This window comes from Enoplosus armatus, chromosome 2, assembly GCF_043641665.1.
Source record: "Enoplosus armatus isolate fEnoArm2 chromosome 2, fEnoArm2.hap1, whole genome shotgun sequence".
NCBI classification, from domain to species: domain Eukaryota; kingdom Metazoa; phylum Chordata; class Actinopteri; order Centrarchiformes; family Enoplosidae; genus Enoplosus; species Enoplosus armatus.
The window spans coordinates 10,031,034-10,057,929 of record NC_092181.1 but is presented as its reverse complement, the minus strand read 5'-3'; the positions used below and the strand labels follow the sequence as shown (position 1 = coordinate 10,057,929).

Sequence of the window (26,896 nt, the reverse complement as noted above, 5' to 3'; positions counted from 1 at the left end):
CTGATGAAGACAACGATTACGGTCCTACATTGATATTTTATTGTTCCATAAAATACAGTTGGAAAAATGATCATGTGACCCATTTTCTTGATTCTGATGGAGTGATGTTGAAACTCTGATCGTACAGCTAGACAACAACAATCATAGCTCACTGTAATATTAAAACCATGTTTCCAAAGGGGATTCCAGCTTCAATTTACCGTAAAAATCCGCCCAACATATGAGCCCGCACGTCCCCTATTACATACCCTGGAAAACAGCTGTGAGGGAGGGTGAGAGGGAGGAATAAGGCCGGGAGAAAGGAAAACCCTGGCAGTTTGGTTATCTGATGGGCTCATACCAGAAAGTGAAAACCAGCGCATGCAGCAACAAGAACGTACGAGAGCGGCTGATACAGAGCGAGCCAGAGAGGGGAGAAAGCTGGACGAAGAATGAAAGAGAGATGGGGGGGGGGGATTAACAATGGACAAATCAGGGGAAGCAGAAATAAAAGTCTCATTTGTTATCCTGTGCCTGGGCCAAGTTAAAGGACCATTTCGCCAATTTTCAACATTATCTCTATCGATCTGAGTTGGGGATATAGCCTGAAAAAGGGCTGCAGTAGACGTCTCTGGGGGGGCGCGGCTGCAAAATCTGTTCACATGTACGGTGACGTAGATGGGGGCGAGGAAGAGCTACAGGCGTTTACAACAGCAAAAATAGCATCCCAACGGCTGAAGAAACGCAGAGTTGCAAGAGGTATACGGCTGCCAAGAGCAAACAGCGACCGGTGGTGCCTTCACTTAAATCGCCCTCCGATGCCGACAGAAACTGAATCATTCTGCTGAATTTCAGCAGGGACGGTTTTTGGACGGATTTGGTGGTTTGGGCATCAGAGGCCCCCCCTGCGCGTCCTGGCACTGTTCCGCGAGCAGGAGAACTCAATATTGGTCAACCATTATACATTTATCATCAACACTGAGTGGACATCCCGATAAAGTGTGGCAAAATGTCCCGCCTCAGACTAATGTGTGTGCAGACATTCACAGCATTGATTTTGAAATGTGTGCATGTACGTGTGTGGGGAGTGTGTGTGTGTGTGTGTGTTTGTGTGAGAGAGAGAGAGAGAGAGAGAGAGAGAGAGAGAGAGAGAGAGAGAGAGAGAGAGACAAACTGAGAAAAGAAAGTGTGGTCTTACCTATACAGTAGCAGAGCAGGACAGAGAGCAGTACAGAGAGTCCTACTGCACTGAGGGCTGTACACCTGAGGAAACAAACAAAAACAATGTATTGTTGTCATGCTGTCACCTTCTTAGTTTTAGTTTTGTCTCCAATAACCTTCATAATACAAAGGAACATTCTCTGGATTTATTGTTGCAGCTTGCAGTGACTTCACTTAGGATCCTAGGGCCATGAGGGTTGACTGCTGGCTCAGTGTTTCGGCTCGGTACCTTCTTCCCGACCGCAGCAGTGAGATAAGGCCGTTATCCGGGTGTTTGGGATCCTTAATGATGTGTAAAATATCCTTTAGACGGGGTCTGGCTAGCAGTTGGATGCTGCGTTTATGGCTCTAGTTACTACCCAGATTCAGTCCACCGTTCAACATAAATAAAACCCTCTAAAATAAAATCTCTTGTCTTTGGTGTGAGTGCGAAGTAGCCAGCAAGTAGCCGCAAGCCACGGCGAAGTGCATGATGTTGAGGGTGGTCAAGTTCCTGTAGTTAGCCATGTGTGGCATTACTTGTGCTGTGTGTTATGGCCACTGCCACAGAAGAGAAATAAAGTCCCCGTTTGTGCAGCACAATGGTGTCTCTCTTCTCTCTCTCTCTCCCTCTCTCTCTCTTCTTCGCCATGGAGTTGGCCTGGACTGCTAAAGCTAGTTTCTAGGTACGTGGCAGGCTGAAGCAGAGCAGTTAGCCTAAACCAGAGAGGCCGGAGCAGACCGGCAGACCGGTGCGAAGTGAACCGTTGACTGGGAATGAAATAACGACAAATCCCAGTAATCTAAGAATTGTTTGGTTTCCGACTGGCTTTGAAAATGTGATTCCAAAAATGTGTTACAAAAGTTGTGCCTGAATGTGCAGGAACGCCGGCCCTCTCTTGGAGTTGGGCCTGTTCAAATGAATACAATATGAGCTGTCCTTCAAATCAGTTGTCTGCTATCCACCAGAGGCTGTAAAAGTAGACGGTATGGGGCAAGCTATGGACACACAAAACCAAGTGGGAATTTTAATGTCAGATTTTATATGTCCTGCCTGCATTAGAATAATAGGATTCAAGATGAGTGGCCAACGACAATATATATTTATTTTTTTGTTGGACGCTGAAGCTGAGATTTAGTTGCGATCACATTGCACCGCCAGAGAGGAGCCTCCTGTTTAGCTTGTTATTACATGCGTGTAAGTATGTTTTTACTTCTTCACTTCATCCCAGCTACCCCTTACCTCCACGAGCAGTACTTGGAGGATTTCTTGAACTTGAAGGCAGAGCGGGATAGGGTGTTCCTCGGCAACGGCCTGGTGGGCGGGGAGTACACGGAGCCTGTTGCCATGGTGTAGCCAGGGGTTGCCGTGGAAAAGAGGGGCGTGGTGCCTGTACCTGTCTTAAAGAGGAAGTGCCTGGAGGGCAGGGGAGAGAAGAAAGAGAGAGGTGTATTGTGGTACATTAGTATGGGACATTGGCTTTGTTTACATACACAGAAAATCAACCGCAGTGCACAATTCTCACACACTCTCGCCCCCCGGTGGCAGCGCCAGGTAACTGTGTGGATCTTGACTACTGTCCTAACTACAAGTGCTTTAAGGTAAGGTGCTACTAAACTACACACCATGTGTCCTGACAATGATCCATCTCAGACGTTAATGGCGTATTCATGAGCACGAATTTCCGAAAACAGCACTTCTTGCCAAGTGCATATGCACAGCTATTAAGTGCGTGGCACTTGTCTGCAAGTGTCTGTAAGGTATGGTGGTTGCAAGATCTCAACAATTACTTTGGTGAGTAAATAAAATAAAAAGAAACGCTCAGATCAGTTCCCAGGTCCAAAATTTTTTGGAACTCTTGGCTTCCAAAAGCAGGAGGTACTGAGAGTCAATGTTAATTTGGCAGTTTATGCCCTGAAAGTAACCTGCTGTCTGGCATGTTACCTAGGTCTTAATCCCTGAGTGTTTCGGCTCAGTTTTGTTCTTTGTGACAATTGTAGTCTCGGTCAGCTTGACAGTAATGGGGTTTTTCCATGGGCCAGGGTCGGTCAAGCCAAGCCGTAATGACATATGTTTCCACTGCTGCCTCACAGCAGTGGGATAGCGGCGCCAAGCCAATGCTGCTGCGGCGCTGCTTGGCAGCAGGTTCCGACCATGGCCAACCCGTGGTGGGTCTCTCCCACCCCGTCCTCAGCGGCTAAAACTCATGTGTTTGTCCGTGCTGGACAAAAACTCATGTGTTTGTTTTGCTCAGAGTTTGGATTCACTCCTGTGTTCCTGTTTGTACTTTGGAATATCAGCCCGCTGTCAGCTGTATTAGAGCTGTGCTGCTGATGCAAACCAAACCCTTTCCCTCACATTAAAATCCACTAGCAAACCGGGGCCAAACCCTGAAAAAACGGATATGCAATGTGTTAGCGGAGCACAAACAGAAAGCCAAACTGTTTCCCAAAAAGGTTGTCTGCGGAATTTCCATGGGAGAATTTTCCCGCCAGAAAATCACATACATGTATGGCTGCGGTAATTACCAAGGTCACAAAATGTCTAATTAATGCCAGAACCCCGGCTAACGAGCGTCTGTAATTACAATCAGACTGTTCTCTAACAGGGCTGTATGATTAACAATTAGAACCTATTACAGCAAGGGCCCTTTAATTAATACCTGCCTTTAGGCGCGATGTGAAGAGAGAGAGATAAAAGACACAGACAGAAAGCAGAAGAGCAGGAGTTAAAAAAGGAGAGAGACCAAATAAATAGAAAAAGAGACCCAGAGTTTAAACAAGACACAGACACGTTCGACGTCGACATAAATGAAAAAGATGAATACGGGCAACATTTCTCCATGTACGTCTTTGACTTTGTTAGATGTACTGCAGAGTATTTTGCCTTTGGTAGCTCGAAAACATTTTTTTTTTTATTCTACCAATGTATCAATCTGACACGAGCCTTATCTTATTCATTTCACACACACTCTAACAAGTATCTACTTAATGTGATAATCACCTGTTAAAGGTCAGAGAAAACCCATTAAGTTGTCGTGCTGTGAATGAGTAGCATACTCAAGTGATTCTCAGTCCTGCTCCTCGGGGCCCCGCCGCGCGGCTGTTTCCTATCTGTTGAGTTGACGCCATTTACCTGACGCCCCCCCCCCCCCGTGTAAGTGAGTCCCTGACTGGATGGTCAGAGTAAACAACAAACACGACTCCCGGGAGTCCGCTCACCAAGCTTCAGCATGCGTCACAGGTGATCAGAACGTTTATATGTACACAAACGTGGCCAGTAAAGCTGATTCGGATGATATTAACATGCAGCTCTTGGCAAAACAACAAACCCTCTCACACCTTTTTATCAAACCAAATGAAGGCAAATACTCGCCTTAGCTGAAAAGTGATAATGTCAGTAATTGCGGCAGTACATGCCTCAACCACACTGGAACCAAATATACATCCTAAGATTCAATACGTGACATTATTAGGCTTTATATTGGGAGAGCGATGTGGTTTCAGACACACACACACACACACACACACATTTTTATTTCTTGCAACTTGCATCACATTCTGTCTTTTCCTTCACGGTGGTTTTATTTAGATATGTCTCATCCATCGCATTCAGCTCGTAAGTGCTCCTCTTTTGGCGACAACAAACAACCTGCTAAAAGTCTCATTTTGCGCCTTATCTCCTGCCCTTGTTCAATGATGTGTGTTCTTTTATTTTCAATTTGTAAGAGCAAACTGAAGGTTTGTTGAAATGAAATACTTGACGAGGAGGTATACTGGGCTGCGCTGGGAGGTGTGCGGTCTTTTGTGTGCGCGTGAATGCTTGGGTACATTTTTATACCTGCCACTTCATTATTTATCACCATTATGAACCGCCTCATGTCTCTGTGGGGGTTTGAATGAAAAATAGTCCCATTTTATTTCATTCAGAGCGAGAGAGAGAGAGCGAGACACAGAGGCCATGCGTGGCCCCCTAGATTACACACACACACACACAGACACACACACAGACAAAGAGAGAGAAAAGGACGACGGCGATGGAGATTAAATGACTATTCAGAAATATAAAACTATAAAAAAAAAGTAGTGTATTTTTAAGAAGTTTATATTGAAAAACTCAATTTAACAAAACAGTTCAAAGAGCTTGTTTTATCAGACAAATAGCCATCACTGATAGCAACCTTATTAAAAATAGACTAATTCAAATCAAACTCCGACAACAATGGTGCCCCCCCCCCCCCCCCCCCGATTTTTGCTACCACGTCCTGCCTTTCACCAACAACATTCACTTTCATGTCAATTACTCACAAAGTTCTAGTTATCTCGGCGACTGTCGCGACGTTTCCAAGCTGGGGGCACTATGGAAATTCTTGATACCAATAAAACCACCTCAAGACATCTGAAAACACAGCTGCAAATGTAACTCCAACCAAGCGCAGAAAACGACCCCAAAGCAACAAGGGCTTATGGGTAGACGGACATGGCGTTGACATCTGATAGCCGGCAGTTCGTCGCGCTTGGAAAGCTCAATGTGGTGGAATTAATTCTTGATGTTGTGTTCAAATTCTTGTTCTTTACCAGTACACAGGAGAAACGCAGGGAACCCCCCCCCCCCCATGCTTAGCTGAAATTACAGGTATGGGAATCAGATACATGCATTTCTGAGTCATATGAGTTTGTCTTGCTTTGCTTGGAATTAGCAGTGTCATCTTAAGCGCATCGCACGCGGAAATGCAACACGGTCAACAATTGTAGTCTGAAAACAAATAAATATAGCAAGAAGTGCAGCCTTAGTTTCCGCACAGTTGTCTAAACTCTGTTTCAGCGTCTTTTCCACTCAAATAAGATACGGCACTCAGTCTTTGCAATTTTCAGACTAATTTTGCAAGAAGCTAGAGACCTTCTGAGGCAGTAAATCAGCAATCAGCAGCTTTGATAAAGGAATATTAGTCCTGGTATTTCCATCTCCACTGCGAGTAATAGTCATATCAATCCAGCTGCAGCTGGCAGTTGAATATGAGCTGGGGACAGTGCTTCTTGCGAGATTAGAGGCATGAGGTTTTCATAATACCGCGCTGGGACATATATCAGGACTGGGGCTCTCTCTCTCTCTCTCACTCTCCAAAAGCACAAACACACAGTGGGGGCTGCAGATAGCAGACTTAAATAGTTTTGTGAGTGTTTTAAGTGCAAGTCAATCAAAGCAGACAGACAAAACGGTGATAATCAAGTGTAAAGCGGTTAACCGCACTGCGCATGTTTGTCAACCATAACGAGTCCGTCCGTTCCTAAAAACACCTCCTCAAAATGTACACAGGGTCTTTCAAGTGACAAAAGAGTGTTGCAGGGATGATGTACTTTTGTAGGCAAAGTTAGCGTCGCCCTGGTTCCCTCCACAAAAAGCCAATGGGATTGTTCTGCAGGATTTTGGATGATTGCAGTTAAAATAAGCTCTGTGGCAAAACAAACATTTGTGATACTTAAAGGTTTTGTTCGGCGAGATAATCTTCACTAATGAACGCCACTTTTAGGATTTTTTGAAGCGTTAATGGAATCACCAGAAGTAAAATAATGTTTGGCTACATGACTTCAACGTCAACTAAGCTTAACTTTTAAGAGAATATAGATTGATATAGATATATATACATATAAACACAATGAGGCTGGAAAGGCCTCTGTAGTCTCATTTAGCTGCTTGTTAGCAACCGCCTTTTTTAAAGACACTGCAGCACTCTATAGGAGTGACACGTGTGTTTAAGCGTGACACAAAGTAAAAAAAACGAAAAACACTGACTAGGTTACGGATCCTCGGGACAAAAATGACAACTGCTGACTGCTGTGTGGACAGTGGATGTTCTATACACTGTGACAATAGCCGATGAACAACAGCTTTCTCCATACATTCCCAATAATCCACAGTATGTGGGATAAAATGATCTTTTTACATTTACATTTCACCATTTAATTGCTCTTTTTCTCTTTTCTGATTAAACCACCCACACACACCTATAAAAATAAGTGCTTCTGATTTGTGTCGAGCGAATGGCTTTCCTACGCACATGTCCGCTCCAGAGAACAGTGAGTTTACAGTGTGACATAATATTCAACTGGCTTATTGAAATATTGATCACTTATTTGTTTATGCATTATTTTTGTATTCTTGTTTCTACTACAGTGGAGTAGTAAAGTATTACATACATTTTGATATATTTGGGGTAAAAGCTGACAATATGCAGGTAGCATTTGCAGCTACTTCGCAAAATTTCACAGACTTTTCGAAGCCTGTTCCCAGTGATAGCAATCTGCAGTTTTTGTCGTTTAGATTTGCTGGGTTTTTTTTGTTTTTTTAAGGACCTCAAAGTTGTCCTTGTGAGCGGTTTCCCAAAAAGTTGCCATGGTAATGCTGTTACTGCTCAGTGCTAGCAACTGTTTGTTGCTACTGGTGTTTTTATATCGAGTGGTTATTCAAGATGTCTGGAAAATCGGGAGATGAAGAAGCCAAACTGAACTGAAGAGGAAAAAATGTGTTGATGAGTCTGCCAAAAGAAAACAGATATTCTAAAATAAACACGATCCAGTGAGCATCATCTTGACTGAAGCAACAACAAAAAAAAAATCATCCCTTTAATAATGACACGTTGCTGTTGAAGTGTTATTTTGTTGACAATGATGTTTGTGCGACAGAGTCTTTTTCTTTTTTTTTTGTCTTAAGAGTAAAACCTCAAAGGCACGAGTTTAGTTGTTTGTGCTTTACATTTGGCATACATAGTTCATTCATTATTGGCATTGCTCTTAGTTTTATCAGAGCAAGGGTCGCTATTGTCATACACTATTTTCACCGTGTATCTTCATTTCAGCACCCAAATGTGAAGCTGTGTGTGTGTGTGTGTGTGTGTCTGTGTGTGTGTGTGAGATTGACATCAACACCTGCTCAATCCAGTGACCAGTTGTGCCGGGTGTCCCTTGACACAACAGGTGCATGCACATGAATCTCTGTGTGTGTGTGTGCTTGTCCGAGGGTCCTTGAGAGAGTGTGTGTGTGTGTGTCAATGGAGAGATTACCACCTCTAAATGAGGACATTCACACTCGCCTGTCACATCTCACCCCATTCTCTCCTCCTTTCATCTCCTTGGTACCCAATAAATGCCCAGAACGCACCTCTTTGCTTTCTCTCTCGCGGTCTCTTTCCACAGCCTCACAGTATAAAAAATATTGTTGTTTACCATATGCAGAAGATACACTTTTTTGGTATTTTGGACAGAAGACAGGTATAATATAGTAATACCGTATATATATCTATTATCTTTTATCTGTTCTGTCTCATTACGGAAACATTGTGCCTCGTCCAAAGTAAGCAACAGATTTTCCTGATGAATTAAAACACGTTCTGACAACGTGCCTGCAGCACCTGTTCTGACCATGGTTACTCACAGCATGGCACAGGTACAGGTATGAAGAGCCACCATTAGTTACCATGGTGATCTAGTTCACAGCAGAGGAAGCTTCCATTCTAAGGCCAAAAAAGGCCACTAACTCACTAAGCTCGGCATCGTTCAGATCCAGGCAGCTCTATTAACAGCGTGATGAAGATTTGGGACGTGTTGGTGTTTTCCTATTTGTTTCGTTTGAATAATGTATGGAGCAGTGTTCCCTGTAATGTGAAAGGCACATGGACCTCCAGTCAAGTAACTGACATGTACAAATCAGCAATAAAGCAAAAAGGAAATGTCTACTATTTTTGAAGGTAAACCCGGAAGTTAGAGTCGCCCTGGCTCCCCTCCACAAAAAGCCAATGGGATTGTTCCATTTTCCTTTTTTAAGACACGCAAAAGCTTCAAAATTCTCCAGTAGTATCTACTGACGCGTTTCATGTCGTAGAACAAAACGTGAAAATGCATTAAGCTTGTGTGTAACCACAGACCTTATTTCAGGCATCAGACCAAAAACCCATTGACTTCCAGACGAGGGAGCCGGAAGTGTAACAATGCGAACTAACTCATTCCTGCAGCACTCTATTACTCATGGTAGTGTAAGGCTAAGTCATAACATGGAGCCATTTATCACTCAGCATTACATATGCTAAATGGCTGGTAAGGGGGGACAACTTCACCTCACGCGGTGTTAGCAATAAATAGACAATCACTCAACACACAATGAGAAGAGAACAGCGATTAGGAAGACATTAGGGAGGAAAATGAGAATGGTGCAGTAGAAAAAAAGGACAGGCAGGTAAGGGCGGGTAGGAGAGAGAGAGAGAGAAGAAGAAGCAAGGAGAGAGAGAGAGAGAGAGAGAGAGAGCGAGAGAGAGAGAGAGAGAAGAGAGAAAACAGAAGAAGGGAAAAGGGAGAGGGGGGTGAAAGAAAGGGGACAGAGCTAAAAATAGAGCGAGCTTATAGAAAGTTTCAGAGTTTCAAAGCGTTCGGTCTGGAAAAGCTTCTGTCTCCCAGTTCTGTGTGTGTGTGTGTGTGTGTGTGTGTGTGTGTGTGAATGTGTGCGAGCATGATGGTATGTGCAAATATTTGTGAAGTGACTTGTGTAAGTCCGCTCACAAACAGAGACACATATGCCTGGAGACTGGGTTGAAAAAGGACTAAAGAGACACTCATGGAGTGTGTGTGTGTGTGTGTGTGTGTGTGTGTGTGTCGGTGTGTGAAAGAGGGTCAGAGAGAGAACAGTATACTGTATAGGGGAAAGGTATGTGGCAGTTGGTGAGTGTTTTCTCTGCAAAGATTAACTATGGAGTCTACGTGATACCATGACACACGGTCATGTTTCCATCACTTCAGAGGTCATTACATTGACTTGCATTCATTTCCTGGAGACTTGCCCTAACCCTAAACATAACAAGTACCTTCCTTTACCCTTACCCTTTAGGACGTACTAGCAACTTTTGACAATTTTTACATATATTTTTTATTTTATTCTTCTTAAGATATTTTATCATTAGAGGAGTTTTATATTTATTTTAACCTGTGCCCATGCACGCCGAATGGCATCCTTAGGATGCAATCTGACATTCCCTTCACCTGACCTTAACCAAAACCTAAATTGATACGTTGAAATTTATGTTATGGGGACTTACCAGTGTTGCTTGTATGGTTTGACGTATTAAGAAGGTGGACGGATAAGGCTTTCAAACTGTCTTTTTTTTTTTCTTCTAAAAAAGTCCATAACGGCTTATCTTTAGAGGGCCGCGGGGGGTTTGGAGTGGATCCCAGCTGACTTTGGTGCGAGAGGCGGGGTAAAACCCTAGACAGGTCACCAGTCAATCGCGGGGCAGACATATAGAGACAAGCAACAGTTCATGCACTCACTTAGGCCTGTGGCTGTGGCTCAAGCGGTAGAGTGGTTCGTCCACTGAATGCAGGGTTGGTGCTTCACTCCCCAGCTCTTCCTGTCCTTTTGTCGGGGTGTCCTACGGCAAGACACTGAACCCCAAATTTCCGGCCGGCACCTTGGATGGTAGCTCACTGCTGCCGTCGGTGAGTGAATGTAACACTATGTTACCTATGGGCAATTTAGAGTTGTCTTTTAGTGTGCGGGAGGAAGGACCCGGAGAACTCCCCAAAGAAGGGCCCAATGGCGGCAACCCTCTTGCTGTGAGGCACCAGCGTGCCACCTAAAATAAAATAAGAGCATCGACTTGCGGATGAAATACTGTCTGCTCCTTTCACAGTGATCTGGGGGTTTGTACTTGAAAGACTGACACAGGTTTGAACTCGTGTTTTTGGTGCGCTGATGAAACTTGAAACTGACAAAAAAAGGAACGATGAAGTGGATGATCTTGAAAACACACTGGAACTGACCCATCGCCGGTCAGTGAGCGGCAGTAGACCATCATCTGCCCGTGTATCTCGCGCCGTAACTGCGGGGCTGTCACCTTGAAGAAAAAGGCGATTCAACCCAGACATGAACTTCACGCTCATGAAAATGCTCTGCTGCCGAGGGTATTTAATAATCCCTGTGGTCTAAATTAGATTCCCTGCTCATTTCTACATTTTGTGCTCTTTATAAACACGGTCAGGGACAGTGCTGGGGTCAGTGGATAGATACTGCAATATCTATTTCTGTGGTATATAAAATTATTATTATAATCATTGCAGTATTATTATTATTATTACTTCAAACAACTCAAAAAATCTCATCCCTGGCTGATAATCTGACTAAAATGAGCAACTAGGAAATCTTAAAGAAAACATGACAAAATGCAAATATTTCAGCCAGCCAGTGATTGCTTTTCCGGACATGTTGAAGAGCCGATGGTCACCATATTTTCGGAGCGTGACAGTGCAGTGATTTTATTTGTCGTCGCAGTGATCCATACAGTAACCACCTGTAGTTAAATACCACCGCAGTACCTTAAATAAATTGTTTCCCCTGAAATGAGTTTTAAAGTTTAATTCAGTTCAGTTTGATTGTTTTGCTTACGATGAATAAGTCCTATATAAATACTTTGCTCACAATCCGGGAGCAAAATTGTTACCTCTTTCATTTTCATATTGCGACATGAATGTGATCCTGACCCCAACAAATAAATTGGATATTTGAAAAATAGCACTAGTTTCTGGGAAGTGTGCATCGTCATGTTGCCGCAGTGCGAGTCACCAAGATACCAATTTGGAGCAGGCCATTCTGTTTCGACGACGAAGAAAACATTGGATTTACAGGATAATATAAAACATAATACATCATTTGCTTTGGCCAGTTATGTTGAGCAGCTCCTCTAAACCTTTAACCGAGGTAAAGCAAGCAGCCATGTATATTTGCACGTTTAAATAAAAAAAACATATACTGTGTATGTTTATCCTGCATCCACAAGAACTTTAACACAGAAACTGTGCAAATTATTTTTTGTCAGAGATGAATTAAAAAAGGTAAGATGATCCACTGTGTTTCACTCTGGCCAGCAAGAAGGCTGAACCCCCCCCCCCTCCCCGTGGGTGTCTGCAGGACAGAGAAGGACTGCTGACTGCAGCGTCCAGCAGAGGATGTTTGATTTGCCATGCAGGGAGCGTCTCCAGGTCACACGGCATTTATTTTTCAGCTCCACCCTGCGAGCTTCTCGCCCCGTCTCCTGAAGGCCTGGCAACTTGTTTCATCTTCAAGTCTGTCTGACTGTGTGTGTGTGTGTGTGCGTGTGTGTGAAAGAGAGAGAGAGAGAGAGGAAGAGACGTAGTATTTCTTATACACAGTCTCATAAATACCACACTCACATAATGTCTGTCTTTTCAGTGGGGGAGGGGCTCAGTTCTGAAAGAAGCTGCTCTATATGGTTTGGCTGTCCCAAAGGTCCAAACTATTCTCCAACACACACATGCAGCCAAAATGCTGGGGGGGCAGATATTTCCCGCTTTATCAATCTAGCATCCCATTTTTTTTTTCTCTCAGGGGGTGACACAAAAGATTGTGAGACAAAAAAAGAAAAAGTTCGCTTTCCCTCTGAGTGAAAGACATTAACGAGATAGAAAAAGGGAGAAGGAATGAAAGAGGGAGGGGCCAACAAATTGTCTGGTGAATTAAAGGTCAAGGTTAAAGTTACCCCCAAAAATTGTGTGTCTGTGTGCGTGTTTTTGTGTGTGTGTGTGTGTGTGTGCGTGTGTGTGTGTGTGTGCCTTCACAAGAATATAAAACTACACCAGGGTTCATGGTTTGGCTGAGAAAGTCCACAAATTCTCCCAAACACACACACACACACACACACACACGAATGTTGGGAGTTACAAAGACAGACATTTCTCCATTTGTCAATTTGTCACTCTCCTTTTCCCTCTGGGTGAAAGACATTAGCCCGAGCTCGACAGAAAAAGGAAGAAGGAATGAAAGAGGGAGTGGGCAACAAATTGTCTGGTGAACAGAGGGACAAGGTTAAAGTTGCACCCATAAATTGTGTGTGTGTGTGTGTGTGTGTGTGTGTGGACAGCTTGGGGGCAGAAGGCCTTTATACAGTCACTAGCATGATGTTACATTGGAGAGAGAACAGTGATTTTCAAAATATCAGAGAACTGCGTGGGGTGTTCTACACAGGCCGAAAGAGAGAGCTACAAATCGTTGAGTGAATCGGGATTCAAGGCTCAAATGATCCAATGAAGCGCGTGTCACTGCTGAGAAGAAAAAACGCAGCGACCTCAGGATGCTCTCTAGGGCTTTGAGGGGACAACTGCAATCAGAACTCTAAGGGCCTTTTCACACCTGACAGCCCGAACCTCGGCCCGTGGTTCTGTTACATTGTATGCATTAGATCTTTTAGTTTTGGTTCCACATTGCAATTACGGAAGCGCACTAAAGAAGTACACATGACCTGCAACCCGGCGTCCTTATATTTGCAATTGATTGTTTTGTAGGGGTCATCATGGAAAGTTTGGTTCCGTAGATTTTCCTTTTACCAGTTCTGACGATAGCCTGCCAGAACCTCCAGTGAGTGGTCCGAAAGTCCCGACCACGGTTCAATTTGATCTGGACGGAGACCGTCTCTTTTTTTCCGTCAGACCAGGGTTTGGCTGTTTGGTCCAGACCGTGCGTGGTCCCGGGTAGGTTTCATGCCTGTAATTTTGGTTCGGGTCAAATTGAAAAGTTGCAGGATATTGGCTCCTCCCGGGAGCTGCAGAAGTCAAAGAGACGGAGACTGATAGCGGCCAAAGAGCTGGTCCTCGTCTAACGGCATCAAAACCTCCAAGGAAGACGGGACTGATTCAAATGTGACCTTTGACAAAACATCTCCCCAGGCCTTTGTCACAGCTGGAGATGGCCATCTTCACACCTCACCACAGACTTTCAAGAAGTTATCTCCTGCAGTTTTAGCTGTCCTATTGGTTGTCTCCCACAACACAGCCTTATATCCAGAATGAAGGCAAAATTATATTACCTGTTCGTTTGCATTTGTAGCTAGATTCGAAGTTGGTGATAGTTTAGAACTAAATGCCACCAGCTGTGTGTGTGTAAAAGTTCACGTTTCCATATCGAACCATCGTTAGTCATAAACATATGATGTTTCATATCTTCTTAATCCTTTGGAAACTAGGAAAACAAATATCCACATACTTAAATTAACTTAAAAGTTCAAATCCAGCTGTGCAGCCTTTGACCACTAAGGGGTGGAGTAACCAAGGTAGAACACGCATTGGTGGCACGTCCACTGATTGATCAGATGCTGCCACCCGAAACTTCAGGTGTAAAAGAACCGTAACTGGAACATATCAGCGAACTTTCTTTACTGCGGATTTTCTAAGTCTATTTAACTCTATATTTCCCCCAAGCTGAGATACGCTAACATAGCCTACATGGTGTAGGTGTGAAAGGGTCTGCTAAAAGGGAAATGGCTTCAACAAAGTTTCATTTAGTGTGTATTGGGACTCACAGTCTGCCTCAAGAGATCAGAAAAAGAGCAATAATTGATAAAAGTTTTCAGAGGTTGGTTGGATCAATGACATTATGTCTATTAGTGTTGGGTGATATTTAAAACATGTCCAACCGGCCACCATCAGCCCAACAACCAGCGAGTTCCAATATATTTGCACAGCTGTGTGTGTGTGTCTACCAGTCGCTTGCATTCAAGGACACAGATCAACTTTCTTTTGAAACTTTATAGCGAGCAGCAGATCCACATGGGGTTCCCTTTTGTTTTACATAGCTTATTTCGGTAGTTAAAAGTCGAGATGAAATTACATTTCTTTTTTTTACCCTTTAAGATCACGTCCTCGGTCGGATAAATACAAAAAAAAAAATGCAATTTCTTTGTAGTCTTCTGTCAAAATCCAGTCATGTTTTCTTCCTGTTAAACAAAATATGACGTGTGCTTAGGTAAGACATCTCACCCATCAATCAATCTTCAACTTTTAGCGGCACAGAGCTGAACATTCATAAGTGAGCTAGCTAGCAACAGCTTGGAATTACTTCACTATACACACCCATACCGTGCGGGTTACACACCCTCTCTGTTTGTGACTGCTGAACACAGTGTAGAAAACAAATTGGTGGTAGCTGTGTCATGTCATGTTGCACTCCTACGTAACATTTGTTGGTCTTTCAAAATATTGGCAAATCTCTGGTGAGAGCTCTTTCTGGATGCACTTTTACGGACCTTCAAAGTCATAAAATGCTACTTTTTCAGTTGTGCTAGTACCTATCAGTGACTGATGTCCTACATAAGAACAATCCAACCATAGCCATCGAATATGAGAGGGCCCTCTCTATTCTGGGAAAATCATGATATACAGGAAACGCTCAACAATTTTACATTATGAATGAGATTTTTTTTTTTTAAATAAACTAAGGGTGGAGATGAAATATACACAATTTCATTCTACTTACAGTTTCTTTATCATTTGCTATAGTATGTTGGTTCAGTGCCAATGTTTCACATTTTCTTCTACTGGAATCCCTCCCAATACCAAAACATTTGGGGTGTCCATTTCACTTCCTCCCACAGTCAAGTTCAAACCAATTCCCCCCTGTCTTTCAATCTTTTATCCAGCCAAGATCTCTTATGAATAAATAACAGGGTAACCAGCAATTCCTTTTCCTTTTAATTAAACAAGGGTCTGTTGAGGTGAAGTGGCAATGCTGTATCAATTTTAATACTGGTTTTACTCCCGAGGGTCACTCCACATGATGTTCAAAATACATCGCGCGGTGGCTGCCTCGCACAATGACAGTGAAGGCTAGGGGTTGAAATGAGATTTAGCATTTGAATACATCAGCAGTGGTCATTTCGTTTCTTGCAGGTTATAACTTGAGTAAAACTTATCATTAGTCTGGTTGTAGTATTCCTCTGCAGTCATGGATTTTCACAAATATGAAAGGATCGTATTTACCCTTCAAATTAGAATAACCCAATTTGCAATTTTTCATCCATGACATTTTCTAGATTCTAAGTAACGTTTCATACATCAAAGTGATTCCTTATTTTTGTATTATTGGCCTCATTGCTTATCTCATCTCATTATTACAGCGTAACAGCATTCATTGCAACATCTGTTCACAGAAGAGACACATATAAAGGAGTCAATCAGACCCAAAAATGCCTTCAGGTTATGTATTTTTTTAAATCATTATTATCGAGAACATTTTAGTTCGACTGGCTGTGGATGTTTTTAAGTTATATTGCGGCCAGTAGTGACAACTCTTAAAAGTACCTGCTACATTTGCCAAATCATTATTTGTTTGTGATTTGACATAAAATGTACTTTTATCTTTGTTTTGTAATTCAGGATGTAGAGGCAAAGTATGCCTGCTTAAGGACACCTGCGTTGGTGTTGGTGCAGAAACGTAAAAATTCAAGTTGTCACGTTAAGCGTCAGTCAATAGCATCGCTCCATCGCTGCTGTCACCATAAACAGTAATGCTGACACTGGTGACTACAGCTATGGCTCTTCAGTGTCACGTTACGGACACGCAGGACTTAAGAGAAAGAAAGAAAAATGGCATATGACAGACGAAAAGGGAGGAAAAAGTCAAGTTTACCTTGTTTCCAGAGGCACATTGCTACCCAGCACCCAGCTGTCTTGCAGCGGGACGCTCTCAGGGGGCGTGGTCTGCAGCTCAGCGGGTGATTGGCCGGCCACGGGGGCCGGGCTTCCAGTAGGAGGGGTTAGCTGCCGCGTGGAGTTCAGGGATTGGCCAGCGTGGTGTGTGGAGCCCAGGGATTGGTTGAGAGCCGTTATCGAGGGCTGCTGGCGGTGGGGGGGAGGCACCGGAGGCAGGGTGGAGCCGTGGTGATTGGATGGTTGTTCTGTCGACAACAGAGAAGAAACATGGTTGAGGGCTGGCTGAGCGAAATTTTACATCGGAAAAAAGCTAATTTATGTATTGAAAGAATTTTAAGAAAAGGGATTTGAGGCTTCATTGGATTTTAATAAACTAAAATCTCGGCTTTCATGTTGTACAGAGGATCTATCCATTTTCTAAAGCACTTATTGTAAAAAAGAAAATGGTTTCATTTTAAAAGGATGCGAATCCAACACAGGCGGTCAACTCAGTTCATATCCAAGCCTGCCTCTCACGGAGTCTTGTTGTAGCGCTACCATTGGTAACTAAGCTGTTTCAACTGACATGGGGGAGGTTAAGGTCCTGGGGCGCTGCTACTTAGTTCGCCCCTCGTTTCATGAACAGACATCTGCATAGTTAACAGGAGAAATTCCACCACGTTCCATCACAGATCACATTTCACCATCCAATCGAGCGCAGATCGTCTTGACTGTACGAAAACATAACCGTCGGCACCTCCACCGGAGGGAGAGACAGCCCCCCTCTAAATATATCAGCCCCGAGGCTACAGATGGACGGATCGACGACGCTGAGGTCAAAACATGTTCTGACATTCACATACATACGGTGTACTACATTTCACGTGAGTGTCCCTGAGGCAATTTATGGCTCAAAAATGTGAAATGATTAGGTTATGTTTGAGCGGATGTTCTGAAGGTGCACAAATGTCTATGAACTGGCTGCAAAACTTTCGCTGTTTTTCTCTGAATTCCCATTTTGAACCAACGATGGAAAAGTTCACACACGTCGTCGCCCAGCCCTTTTCTTTTTCTTTCTGCTGTATTCCAGTTGAGCCCCAAGGCACCATTCCCCCGGAGCAAACAACCACTGGCAGAGTCAGGTGTTCGATATCATGCATTTCTTATCGCTGCTGTTTAAATCAAACGTAACACGGTGATGAAAGAAATCAATGCAAAGCATGTAATTTCTGCATAAATGTTAAGAAGACAAGCTTGTAGCTGTCAAATTCAGCATTCACCGACCGTGGGGCTTGGATGTTAACCACTATGTAAATTTCACTGCGGCGTACAGGCCGGTCAAGGCTGGTGAGAACTGTAACCCAATGCCGTGCTCAGCTCAGCCAGGCGGAATACTGATCAGCGATTGGCCTTCACAAAACCCAGCTTCTTTTTTTTTTTTTTGTAAAAATATTTGCTCAAAGTTGACCTGGCTTCAACTTCTCCCTGCTGTGGCTTTCTTCTTTTTTTCGTGCTTTTTGGCTCCCTCTCTGTCCTCGGGGTGCTCTGAAGGAAATGAATGGCAATGCTGGTATTTGATTTGCATAAAGAGCATCATGTCTCCATTTCCCAGCCCTGCTGTTATTCATTCTCCGCTGCCCTCACAGGAGAAAATAAGTAAGCAAAGAGGGAAAAAAAAGAAGGTATATGTGCAGCAGCAAGGGAGGGAGTCTTTTTTTTTTTTTTGGGTTGTGGAGGAACCCCCCACCCCCAGCTCTCTCCATATGGTGTTTTGCCGCTTAGTAAGTGCTCCACTTATGCTAACCTTCAAGGCTAAATGCTGAGTGCCACACACACACACACACACACACACACACACAAAAGTCGTGATATTCGGGCATCATTAACAAGTCTACATCTGTGTAAATGTAAATCTAAACACCTTTCGTTCGCTCCGATGTGGAAAAGCTACCCCCCCCCACACACACACACACGCACACCCACACATCACTCTGGGTACTGTTTGCCTAATAACAAATCTCAATGAGAGGGAGGCAGGGAGATATATGACAGACAGACAGACAAAAAGCTGTCTTAGCGCAGCAGACAAATTCACTCATGCGTCAGGACCAGTGTCCCCATTGGATCTTCCCAAAATATCTCTGAGTGTAATGTCAGAATGGCAGTAATAAAGTATTTAATCTAAGAGCTTTGTCATCAGGGCTCTGAGGGCATCTCTAACTGAGGAATAAGAACCGCATTGCTGAGCGTGATGTTGTTCGACCAGGTCCACAGCAATTGGTTGGTTAGGAGAGCAACTTACTACTAACTACCTCACTAAAAACAATGAAAACGGTTGACAGAGTTGCCCCGTTTCCGTGTTAGTCTCATAACTGACCACCCCTGGTATGCGATCCCGGCCTGAATGCGAACAGTCACAGCCCTGCAGGGACGAGCTATCGTGCCCCAAGGTGACATCCGGCTGGGACTCTAAAACAGCAGCCTCAGGCAGCTTTCCAGGGAAATACAGAAGTCATCAGTTCAGCCTGGACACTGACAGTGACAAGTATTTTCCAGCTGCCACCGAGAATCTCCTGCGTGTTGATGCCAGGACATGCTTTTTCTTTTTTCTTTTTTTTTCTGGTTGGTGAAACACGTCTTCACCTTTTGATGACGCTGTTAACTTGGACGTGCATCACACGTATTAACACCATCTACAACACGTAGTCCACTGCTTTTCTTCTGTGATGTGAGAGCACAGAGGGAGAGCATTTTCGTTTTTTTTTTTTTTTCGGTTTCTTCAGCTGACAGAAATGTTCTGCTGTTAAAAATAGAGCTGGCACAGGTCTTATTTTAAGGACTTTTCCTAAATCATCCAGTAAAGAGCTACTCATAGCTTTCCGATGTTGTGTGAAAATGGCCCCTGAAGTGTTACATAAATCATTCATCGTCATTTGCCGCCCCCCCCAAAAAAATTGGCATCGTCTCTTAAGTAGTCTCACGTCTGATTTGTATCCTGTAGTGCCAAGCCATTGGTAATGGCTTCCACAGTCGTTACTCATGCGATTTCTAAAAGCGGCAGCCAATTTAGTTATTGATGAATATGTGCAGGTACGGTAATGATGATGTCAATGAAACATTCATCAGCAATTAAAACGCGACACCGTGAATGTCATGGTCACAGGTTCGTCTTTACCCGTCAAATATGAGCCGCAAGTTGTGTGACGTGCACTCAAGCGAACCTGGCGGTCCTTTGCTTCTACCCACTGAACCCCGATCATTCAATAAGTTCCTTCCCTGTGTTACTACCACTTAATGTCTGAGAGACAACCGGACTTCATTTGATTTTTAATTCACACTCGAACATCTGTTGCATATGCACTCCTCCATTACCGCCACTTAATTAAATGCCTGGTTGCAAGATAAAAATTCCAATTTGTTGATTCAGAGAAAACTTCAGACAAAGTTATTTGATGAGTTTTTGTTGACAAAATAAACGTTGGAAATTACATCAACTTGATAGTGTGTGTAATTTAAACTTTGATTGATTAATTGAACAAAATTTGAGTCGCGGTAACTTAATTGGCCTGATAACTTAAATCTTTCTCGACCTCGAGTTCAGGATTTCAAGCCCCCCCCCCCACTAAAAATGCCTGAACAAAGTCAGACAGTTAAGGGTTGGGGCTACCGAAGCAATGAATTTAGGCATATTCTCAGTTGTGACATGACAAATAGTGGACTCGAGTACGGAGGTCAGGCTACACCTGCTAATACAGCTGATGGAATATATTAGACTATTACACGTAACGCTAGTCAGTGCAATGTAGCCACCACACCCTATAGTTTAGCATAGCTTAGCATTGGTTGTCAACTTAAAAAAAACGTGTGTTCATAATTATAGTAATTACACTTAAATATGTATTTTAAATAACGCGGAACAAATTAATTCTTATGAGCAATCAAGTTAAGAGTGTGTGCTTATGCTGCCAATTATTAAATAAGTGGTTATTAAAAATACCTTTGCTTGTAGAGGAAAAGCTAATTCCCTGACTCAATGTGGTTGAAGGAATTAGTTGTGACAACTCGAAAAGGACTGATGCAAACTGCTACGTTCGTTTTTTGATGTTGAGCCAAAGCATTTTTTTTTAAGAGTGTATTGGCAAACAAATATGAGACAGGACAAATTGTAAGTTAGTCGAGATCAAATCAATTTCCCCCACGTTCTAAAATAAACACCAGGGAGGAAACAGTCCATTGCTAAATCCTCCCTGGGCCGCAAATCTGAAAATGAGGCAGGCAATTGTCTATTACCACCCCCCCCCCCCCAGGTCCCATTTCCTGCAGGACAATAAACAATCAGGTTACAAACACACACTCAAACCCCCCCCCTCCCCTCTACTTCAATACACATTGGATTTTCAAGTTGCTTCGGAGCTTGTGTATCAGCAGAGAAAAAAACTGAAAAAAAGAGTGTGACAGATCAGCAGTGATGAGCAAATAGACGAAGAGACCAGAGAGATCAGTGGAGTAAAAAAAAAAAGAGATGAAATCGTTGGTTGATGAAAGTTTCATTTTTCTTTTTTTTCTCCACACAGTGTTCTCACAGGGAATCAGCTTCCACCATGAGCTATCTGAGTAGAACCCAACCGTGTACACCACAGAGACGGGAGGTAGCGTCCACTAGTGCGACCCATGCATAAATAATCTGATAGTAAGAAAGCATGCATAAATTACTCGATAAAGTTCCACACTTGAAAAATAGAACACTTCAGGAACAAATGAAAAGGTTCCCATCATTCTGATGCCGGTGTGAACATGGTCAAAGGACCCTTTGCAAACTGGCATGTTAAGTTTAGAAGACAGTTTTCTTTTAATATGATCTAGCAAATACAGTGTGTCAGACTTTTGGCAGGACTGCTTTTTTGCATGATTTACATTTGTGATATGAGGGCAAAACGGAAGTCAAATGCCTGGAGCGGAATGGCGAAAGAGCTAGTCCCTCGAAACGGATCACTATCCGCTGCTCGGAAGTATTTCGGGTTTAAGGCAAGTCACGTTACGCAAGAGCAAGTCATATGCAAAGAGCGCAAAACACCGCAAACAAAGATTTGTGCATGAGCAGGAACGTAGCACATCCTGGAAGTGAAAGCAGTGTTCTGTTTATTTGAATGTGAAAGGGCGATAAATAATCGTGATCTCTATATTGATCCAAAATAATCGGGATTATCATTTTGGCCATAATCGTGCAGCCCTAATCTTCTAAACTCAATTGAAAAACCTTTCTTTACATGTACTTTTCAGGGGAACAATACATACTTTTTCTTTCACATCAATTCAATCACAATACTTTGCTTTATCGTAAGAGGCCTATGACTTCCACCAAGATGAATCTTGAACAACATCCATTACCAGAAGGTATTTGGTCAAATGAGCTTTTCAAATTAATTCCAAATCCCTCAGTTAAAGCAAAAAAACAAAACAAAACATGCAATAATCAGTGTTGTGAAGAGGCTGCAGCCCTCTGCATCAGCTCCCGAAACGAGTGGAGAAAAACAATGGACCCAACCGCTTTACCGGTCCAATTTCCTGATTATGAAACACCTCATTTAAAACACGAGGTTCAAATGGCGCAAGAGCATTGCTGATACAGTTTTAAACTGAAGCTGCTGATAGGGGATCAGTGTTCAGTGTTTCGCCCAGACCTTTTTGCCGTGTCACCCAAAAATATTTAAACTATGGGGGATGAAATGAAATATATCATTAATATATTACGTTTTTTGCGACTGCTAATACGCATTTCTCAATTCTCTCTTCATGCATTCAACGCTACAGCACTCAATGGGGACTAAACTGTGGATAACACAAAATGCATTTAATGGCCGATGACCTTTCACATTTGAAAAACTTGCTTTCTCACTCAAACTGGACCGCCCCCTAAACTCGACAAAACTCCATTTTGCGTGTTTACATTACTATTGTCAAAACTGTTGAATTTACGTTCGAAACCTAACATGACTAAAACGAAACACAAAAGAAAAATGTAATAAACTTCTAATTGGGACACCGGGCGCCTATTTTCATTCGTTCCGCCACTCTCCTCCAGTCACAGAGCGGTTTATCGTCATACTTCCCCACCATCCACCTTACTATGCATCCCTCAAACCCACAGAGATATTCTTTTTATCATCAATGAATGCCGGATGTCTGGAACTATATCTGCGGCAGGGTGGATCAGACATGCAGAGAATATCCTTTCCCAGGTAGATTGCAAGAGAGTACATTCGGTGTGATGTGCATGAGAACTGAGAAGACAAGAGTGATGAGCTGCATATTTGTAAAAAAGAACTGTCTGGAAAAGGTGAAATGTGCGTTACCAATTGTAAAAAGTCTGACTCCCAACATCTCCAGATGTAGCATGCCTGCTTCATCCCTTTGAGTATGCTTCTACTGCATTTAATCATGGACACTGATACAGAAGCATCCCTGTTTGTTGAATGGACAGTTCACCATTTTTTTTGGACGTATTTTTCTTCTTGGGATCAAAATGAACTTTTTTTTATCTTCCGAGCCGGCGTTCCACCTAAAGGTGTCAACAAATGGTTGCCAGCACCATTTTATGTGTCCGCTGCGATAGACACGATCTAAATATGAGATGATTATTGAACTGTTGGTGTCCTACAGCTGCTCTGCAGGCACTTTGCCGTTGGTCGTAGGCACACCACAAGCACACCACAGCACACCAGTGCCAAATTCAGATGGTTGCTGATTCACCTCCCAGAGGGACTTTGCCGTGCGCGTGAACTGTCAAGTGAAGAAACATACTGTAAAATGAGCTTTGAATTTGAGAAAGAAGGGGGGGGGGCTGCTTCTATTATGCTCCTGGAATTCCTCTGTACATACATAGTCACCATACTGCGGTTACAGTAGGACAGGACAAATGTTTTTCATGCCTTCATGCTTTCGTCGGGACCGCAGATTGTGGTGTTTTGCACTCAGGGACGAGCTCTTCCACCTTCCACTCCAGACGTTTGACTTTCGATTTGCCCCGTCTGCTCTCTGTTGTCTTTTACTCTTCTGGTTCTGGCGGTTTTCTACGAGCACTTTAAGCGCTAACGTCGCAGCCGATCGTGTTCACTTAATTGTGGGAAGGCAAAATGGTGATCGAGATTAACATTCGGCTAATTGTGCGGCCCTAGGTGAGGTGAGTGGTCGTCGAGCCAAGAGGTTATTCGTGTCAAAAGTCATATATTTCCTCCCATCAGTGTTTCCAGGGTTTTGCTCTTTTTGTGTCAACTCAGATTTTCGGTGAACACTAAGAAAACCCCCCCATCTCTATTCAAGGGTTCTCTGATGGGTTTAAAAAAAAGAAGAAAAGAAGCAACAATAACACATTTTGTTATGGGAAACGCTTCGAAAAAGATTGCTTACAGCACAATGTATGTTTGTATATGTTTTGTGTGTCAGATCCTGAATAACTCTCCTTTTGTTGGTGCGCACAAGAGAGAAATAATGACAAGCGGCAACAAAGATTAAACATGTGGTATGTAAACACAAATGAAAACTAAAGTGCAAAAGTAATGAAATGAGATACCACAAGCCCTTCATGTTCATGGCATGAAAAAAAAAAGAATAATAAATAAATAAATAAAACAAGCGGAGAAAGTAGGCCAATTAAAGCTCAGGTCAGGGTTTGTGTTAAACTCCATTACTGTTGATAGAAAATTGAACAAGGAGAGAAGAAAGGAGGGTGCAGAAAGAACAGGAGTTGACACAGGAAGTCAATTAAAAGTTCCAGAGGCAACAACAACGGTCAACGGAGCTTCGAAGAGGTGGAGAGAGAGAGAACAACACGGACTGAAAGAGAGGCACAGCAAGAGGCAGAGGCAGAAAGCAAGACAAAAGGCAAAGACATAGAGGGCAGGAGTGAGAGATTCCGAGGGAGAGAAATAGATCCTGGGGAGTAAAAAATAAAGAGACTCATCGACATAGTGAAAGAGGTCAGTGGAAGAGTTGAGACCCATTGTTCAGGAAGCGTGAAAACTCATTCCACCTCTGGACACCCAGCGAGGAGAGGGGAGTGAGGCAGGCCTCTGTCCCCAGCCACGCGCCGTCTTTGTGGGGCGTATAGGTGGAGAGTACCTCTCTCTCCGCTCAATGACCCACACACCGGGGAGAGCTGCAGAGATGTTTTTTGAGGGTGGGGGATCGGGACAAACTTACATGGCCACAAAGATCATGAATACTAACCACGTCTCTGTTATTTTACTGCAGATGTTTTGGAGATATAACACCTGTGCGAGAGTCGAACAGTTTGGTACCACAAATAAAAAATATTCTAGCACTGAGACAAAAATATCTGTATATAGAAATACCTTTTCTAAAAAAGAATTCTAGCGACCAGGTTAATTAGACTCTGAAAACCGACAGTGGCAGAAAGTAAAGCTCAGTAAGTGTCACACACACACACACACACACACACACTGACATATTGTCACGCGATCAATGTGCTCAATGGAAATGTTTGAGCACTCTTTATGTGTCAGGTCTGGACTTTTAGAGGAGGGCGCCCATTCCTCCCCCCCCCCCCCCCCCCCCCCCCCTCCCCCCCGAAATGAGGGGCCACGGATTCTGTCTGGCCTTTCTGAGAGGACTCTCCTTCTGAAAAACAGCTATTTGAGCTATTTTTAGCAGTACAGGTAGATTTCTTCACTGCAAACATATTTAATGCTAACTCTGTAATGGATAGCTGCTTCTCAGTCTTGCCTTCCAAGTGTTTCCCTTTGAATTCTAAAATGCACTGACCCTTTTTTTCAGGCAGACTGAACTTGTGCAGCTCTCTTAATTTATGGTCTTCCTCAGCTTAGCACGAGGAATGGCACGGCTAGACTTTTCGAATTTAACAATATTTTGGAGCTCCTAGTGGATCAGGACTGTTGCTGTTGGCCTTTTTGGTCACTCACAACCACGTTGGTTTTTTTTTTACTCCTGAGCTACATTTTATCATATGAAAGGTGATACAACATTAATACGAGCAGCACATGGGAAGTGCTGAGAGCTGAGACCCTTCATTACCTTCACCGTACAACTAAATGAACTGCAAAACCTGAATTGATTCAGTGAAAGGTGGACCACGCTCTGATCCCCAGCTACGAAATTTAAACTGGCACTCGGGTCATCTGCGGACAATTGTGATTTTTACAGGAGTTTATTTTAGTGTTAGAGGTGAAGTTAGAATTAGGATGAAGTAAACATTAACAGCAATGTTAGGAATGAAAAGATGATGGTGAGTGAGTGTGTGGGTGTGTGTGAGTAACTCCTGTTCCTGAATTCCTGTGCTGTAAAATTGGTGTTTTCATGGCTGCTGCATCTGACAATACACATCACCTTTTAAAGAGAAGGGAGACGAGGGGGGGGGGGGGAGAAAACCAAAAGTGGCATGTGAAGGTATTAAGGCAAAGTGGAAAGGAGAAGGAAGAGAAAGCATGAAATGAAAACATAATGGGGAGGACAGCGTGTGAGAGGGAAACGGTAGCAAGTCACAGTGTTTCTACAACAACAGGTCGGGCAAAACTGACAATTTGGTACTCTGAGACCATTTTAACGGCAGCGTTAGCATCACAGTAATCCTCTTAGACATAAGCAGCCCTGGGAAGGGATTTCACTACGTGTAATTAAAGGAGACTAAGCTACACCCGCCTACATTTTATTAAATAAAGAAAGCGGGGCCACATAGTCTATTCAGAGCGGTTACCTACATGAACTCCTGTTGCTATTTTAGACAATGACCCAGAACTTTGGCGCTCGACGTGAGATTTTGCGAAGGGCGACCTCGCATATACCCTCAAAAATGAGGTGAATTAAGACGAGAAAAGAAAAGTGACATCCCGTGGATAACAAGGGAAGACACTACTAGAAACCACTGCTCCGGGAAGGCTGAACATGTTGATCTTGCAGTAGTTTGTGAATCAGAATCAGAATCAGAAATACTTTATTGATCCCCTGGGGGAAATGACACAATTGACCTTTTAATCAATTCACCAATACGAATTGGAATCCGGTTGACTGGAGCTTTGATGCTAATTCTGCACAGCGTCTCCACTCTCGTAAAAAAAAAAAAAAAAAAGGGCAAAGGTCAACGCGCAGACTCTTTAGTGTTTAGCGCTGTAGCGTTAGCGTCGTGTTGCTTGCGAGGTAAAAACAAAACATGTTTGGAAGGCGTTTGTATTTCATAAGAAGTAAGGAAGATTGGACAAAAGTCTGGCCGTGTGTGAGGACA

The 26,896-nt window shown here is 43.2% G+C and overlaps 1 protein-coding gene across 7 annotated transcripts in view; it reads right to left on the bottom strand.

Moving 5' to 3' along the window:
• The window catches only part of tenm3 (teneurin transmembrane protein 3), a 203,523-nt gene that overhangs the window by 97,532 nt on the left and 79,095 nt on the right, over window positions 1–26,896 (bottom strand). For all 7 annotated transcript variants that reach the window (XM_070913106.1, XM_070913115.1, XM_070913124.1 and 4 more), the window contains 3 exons: window positions 16,640–16,907; window positions 2,423–2,596; window positions 1,178–1,242 (listed from right to left, as the gene is read on the bottom strand). In XM_070913106.1, coding sequence (XP_070769207.1) covers window positions 1,178–1,242; window positions 2,423–2,596; window positions 16,640–16,907 — 507 coding nt within the window. The remainder of the gene's footprint in view (window positions 1–1,177; window positions 1,243–2,422; window positions 2,597–16,639; window positions 16,908–26,896) is intronic.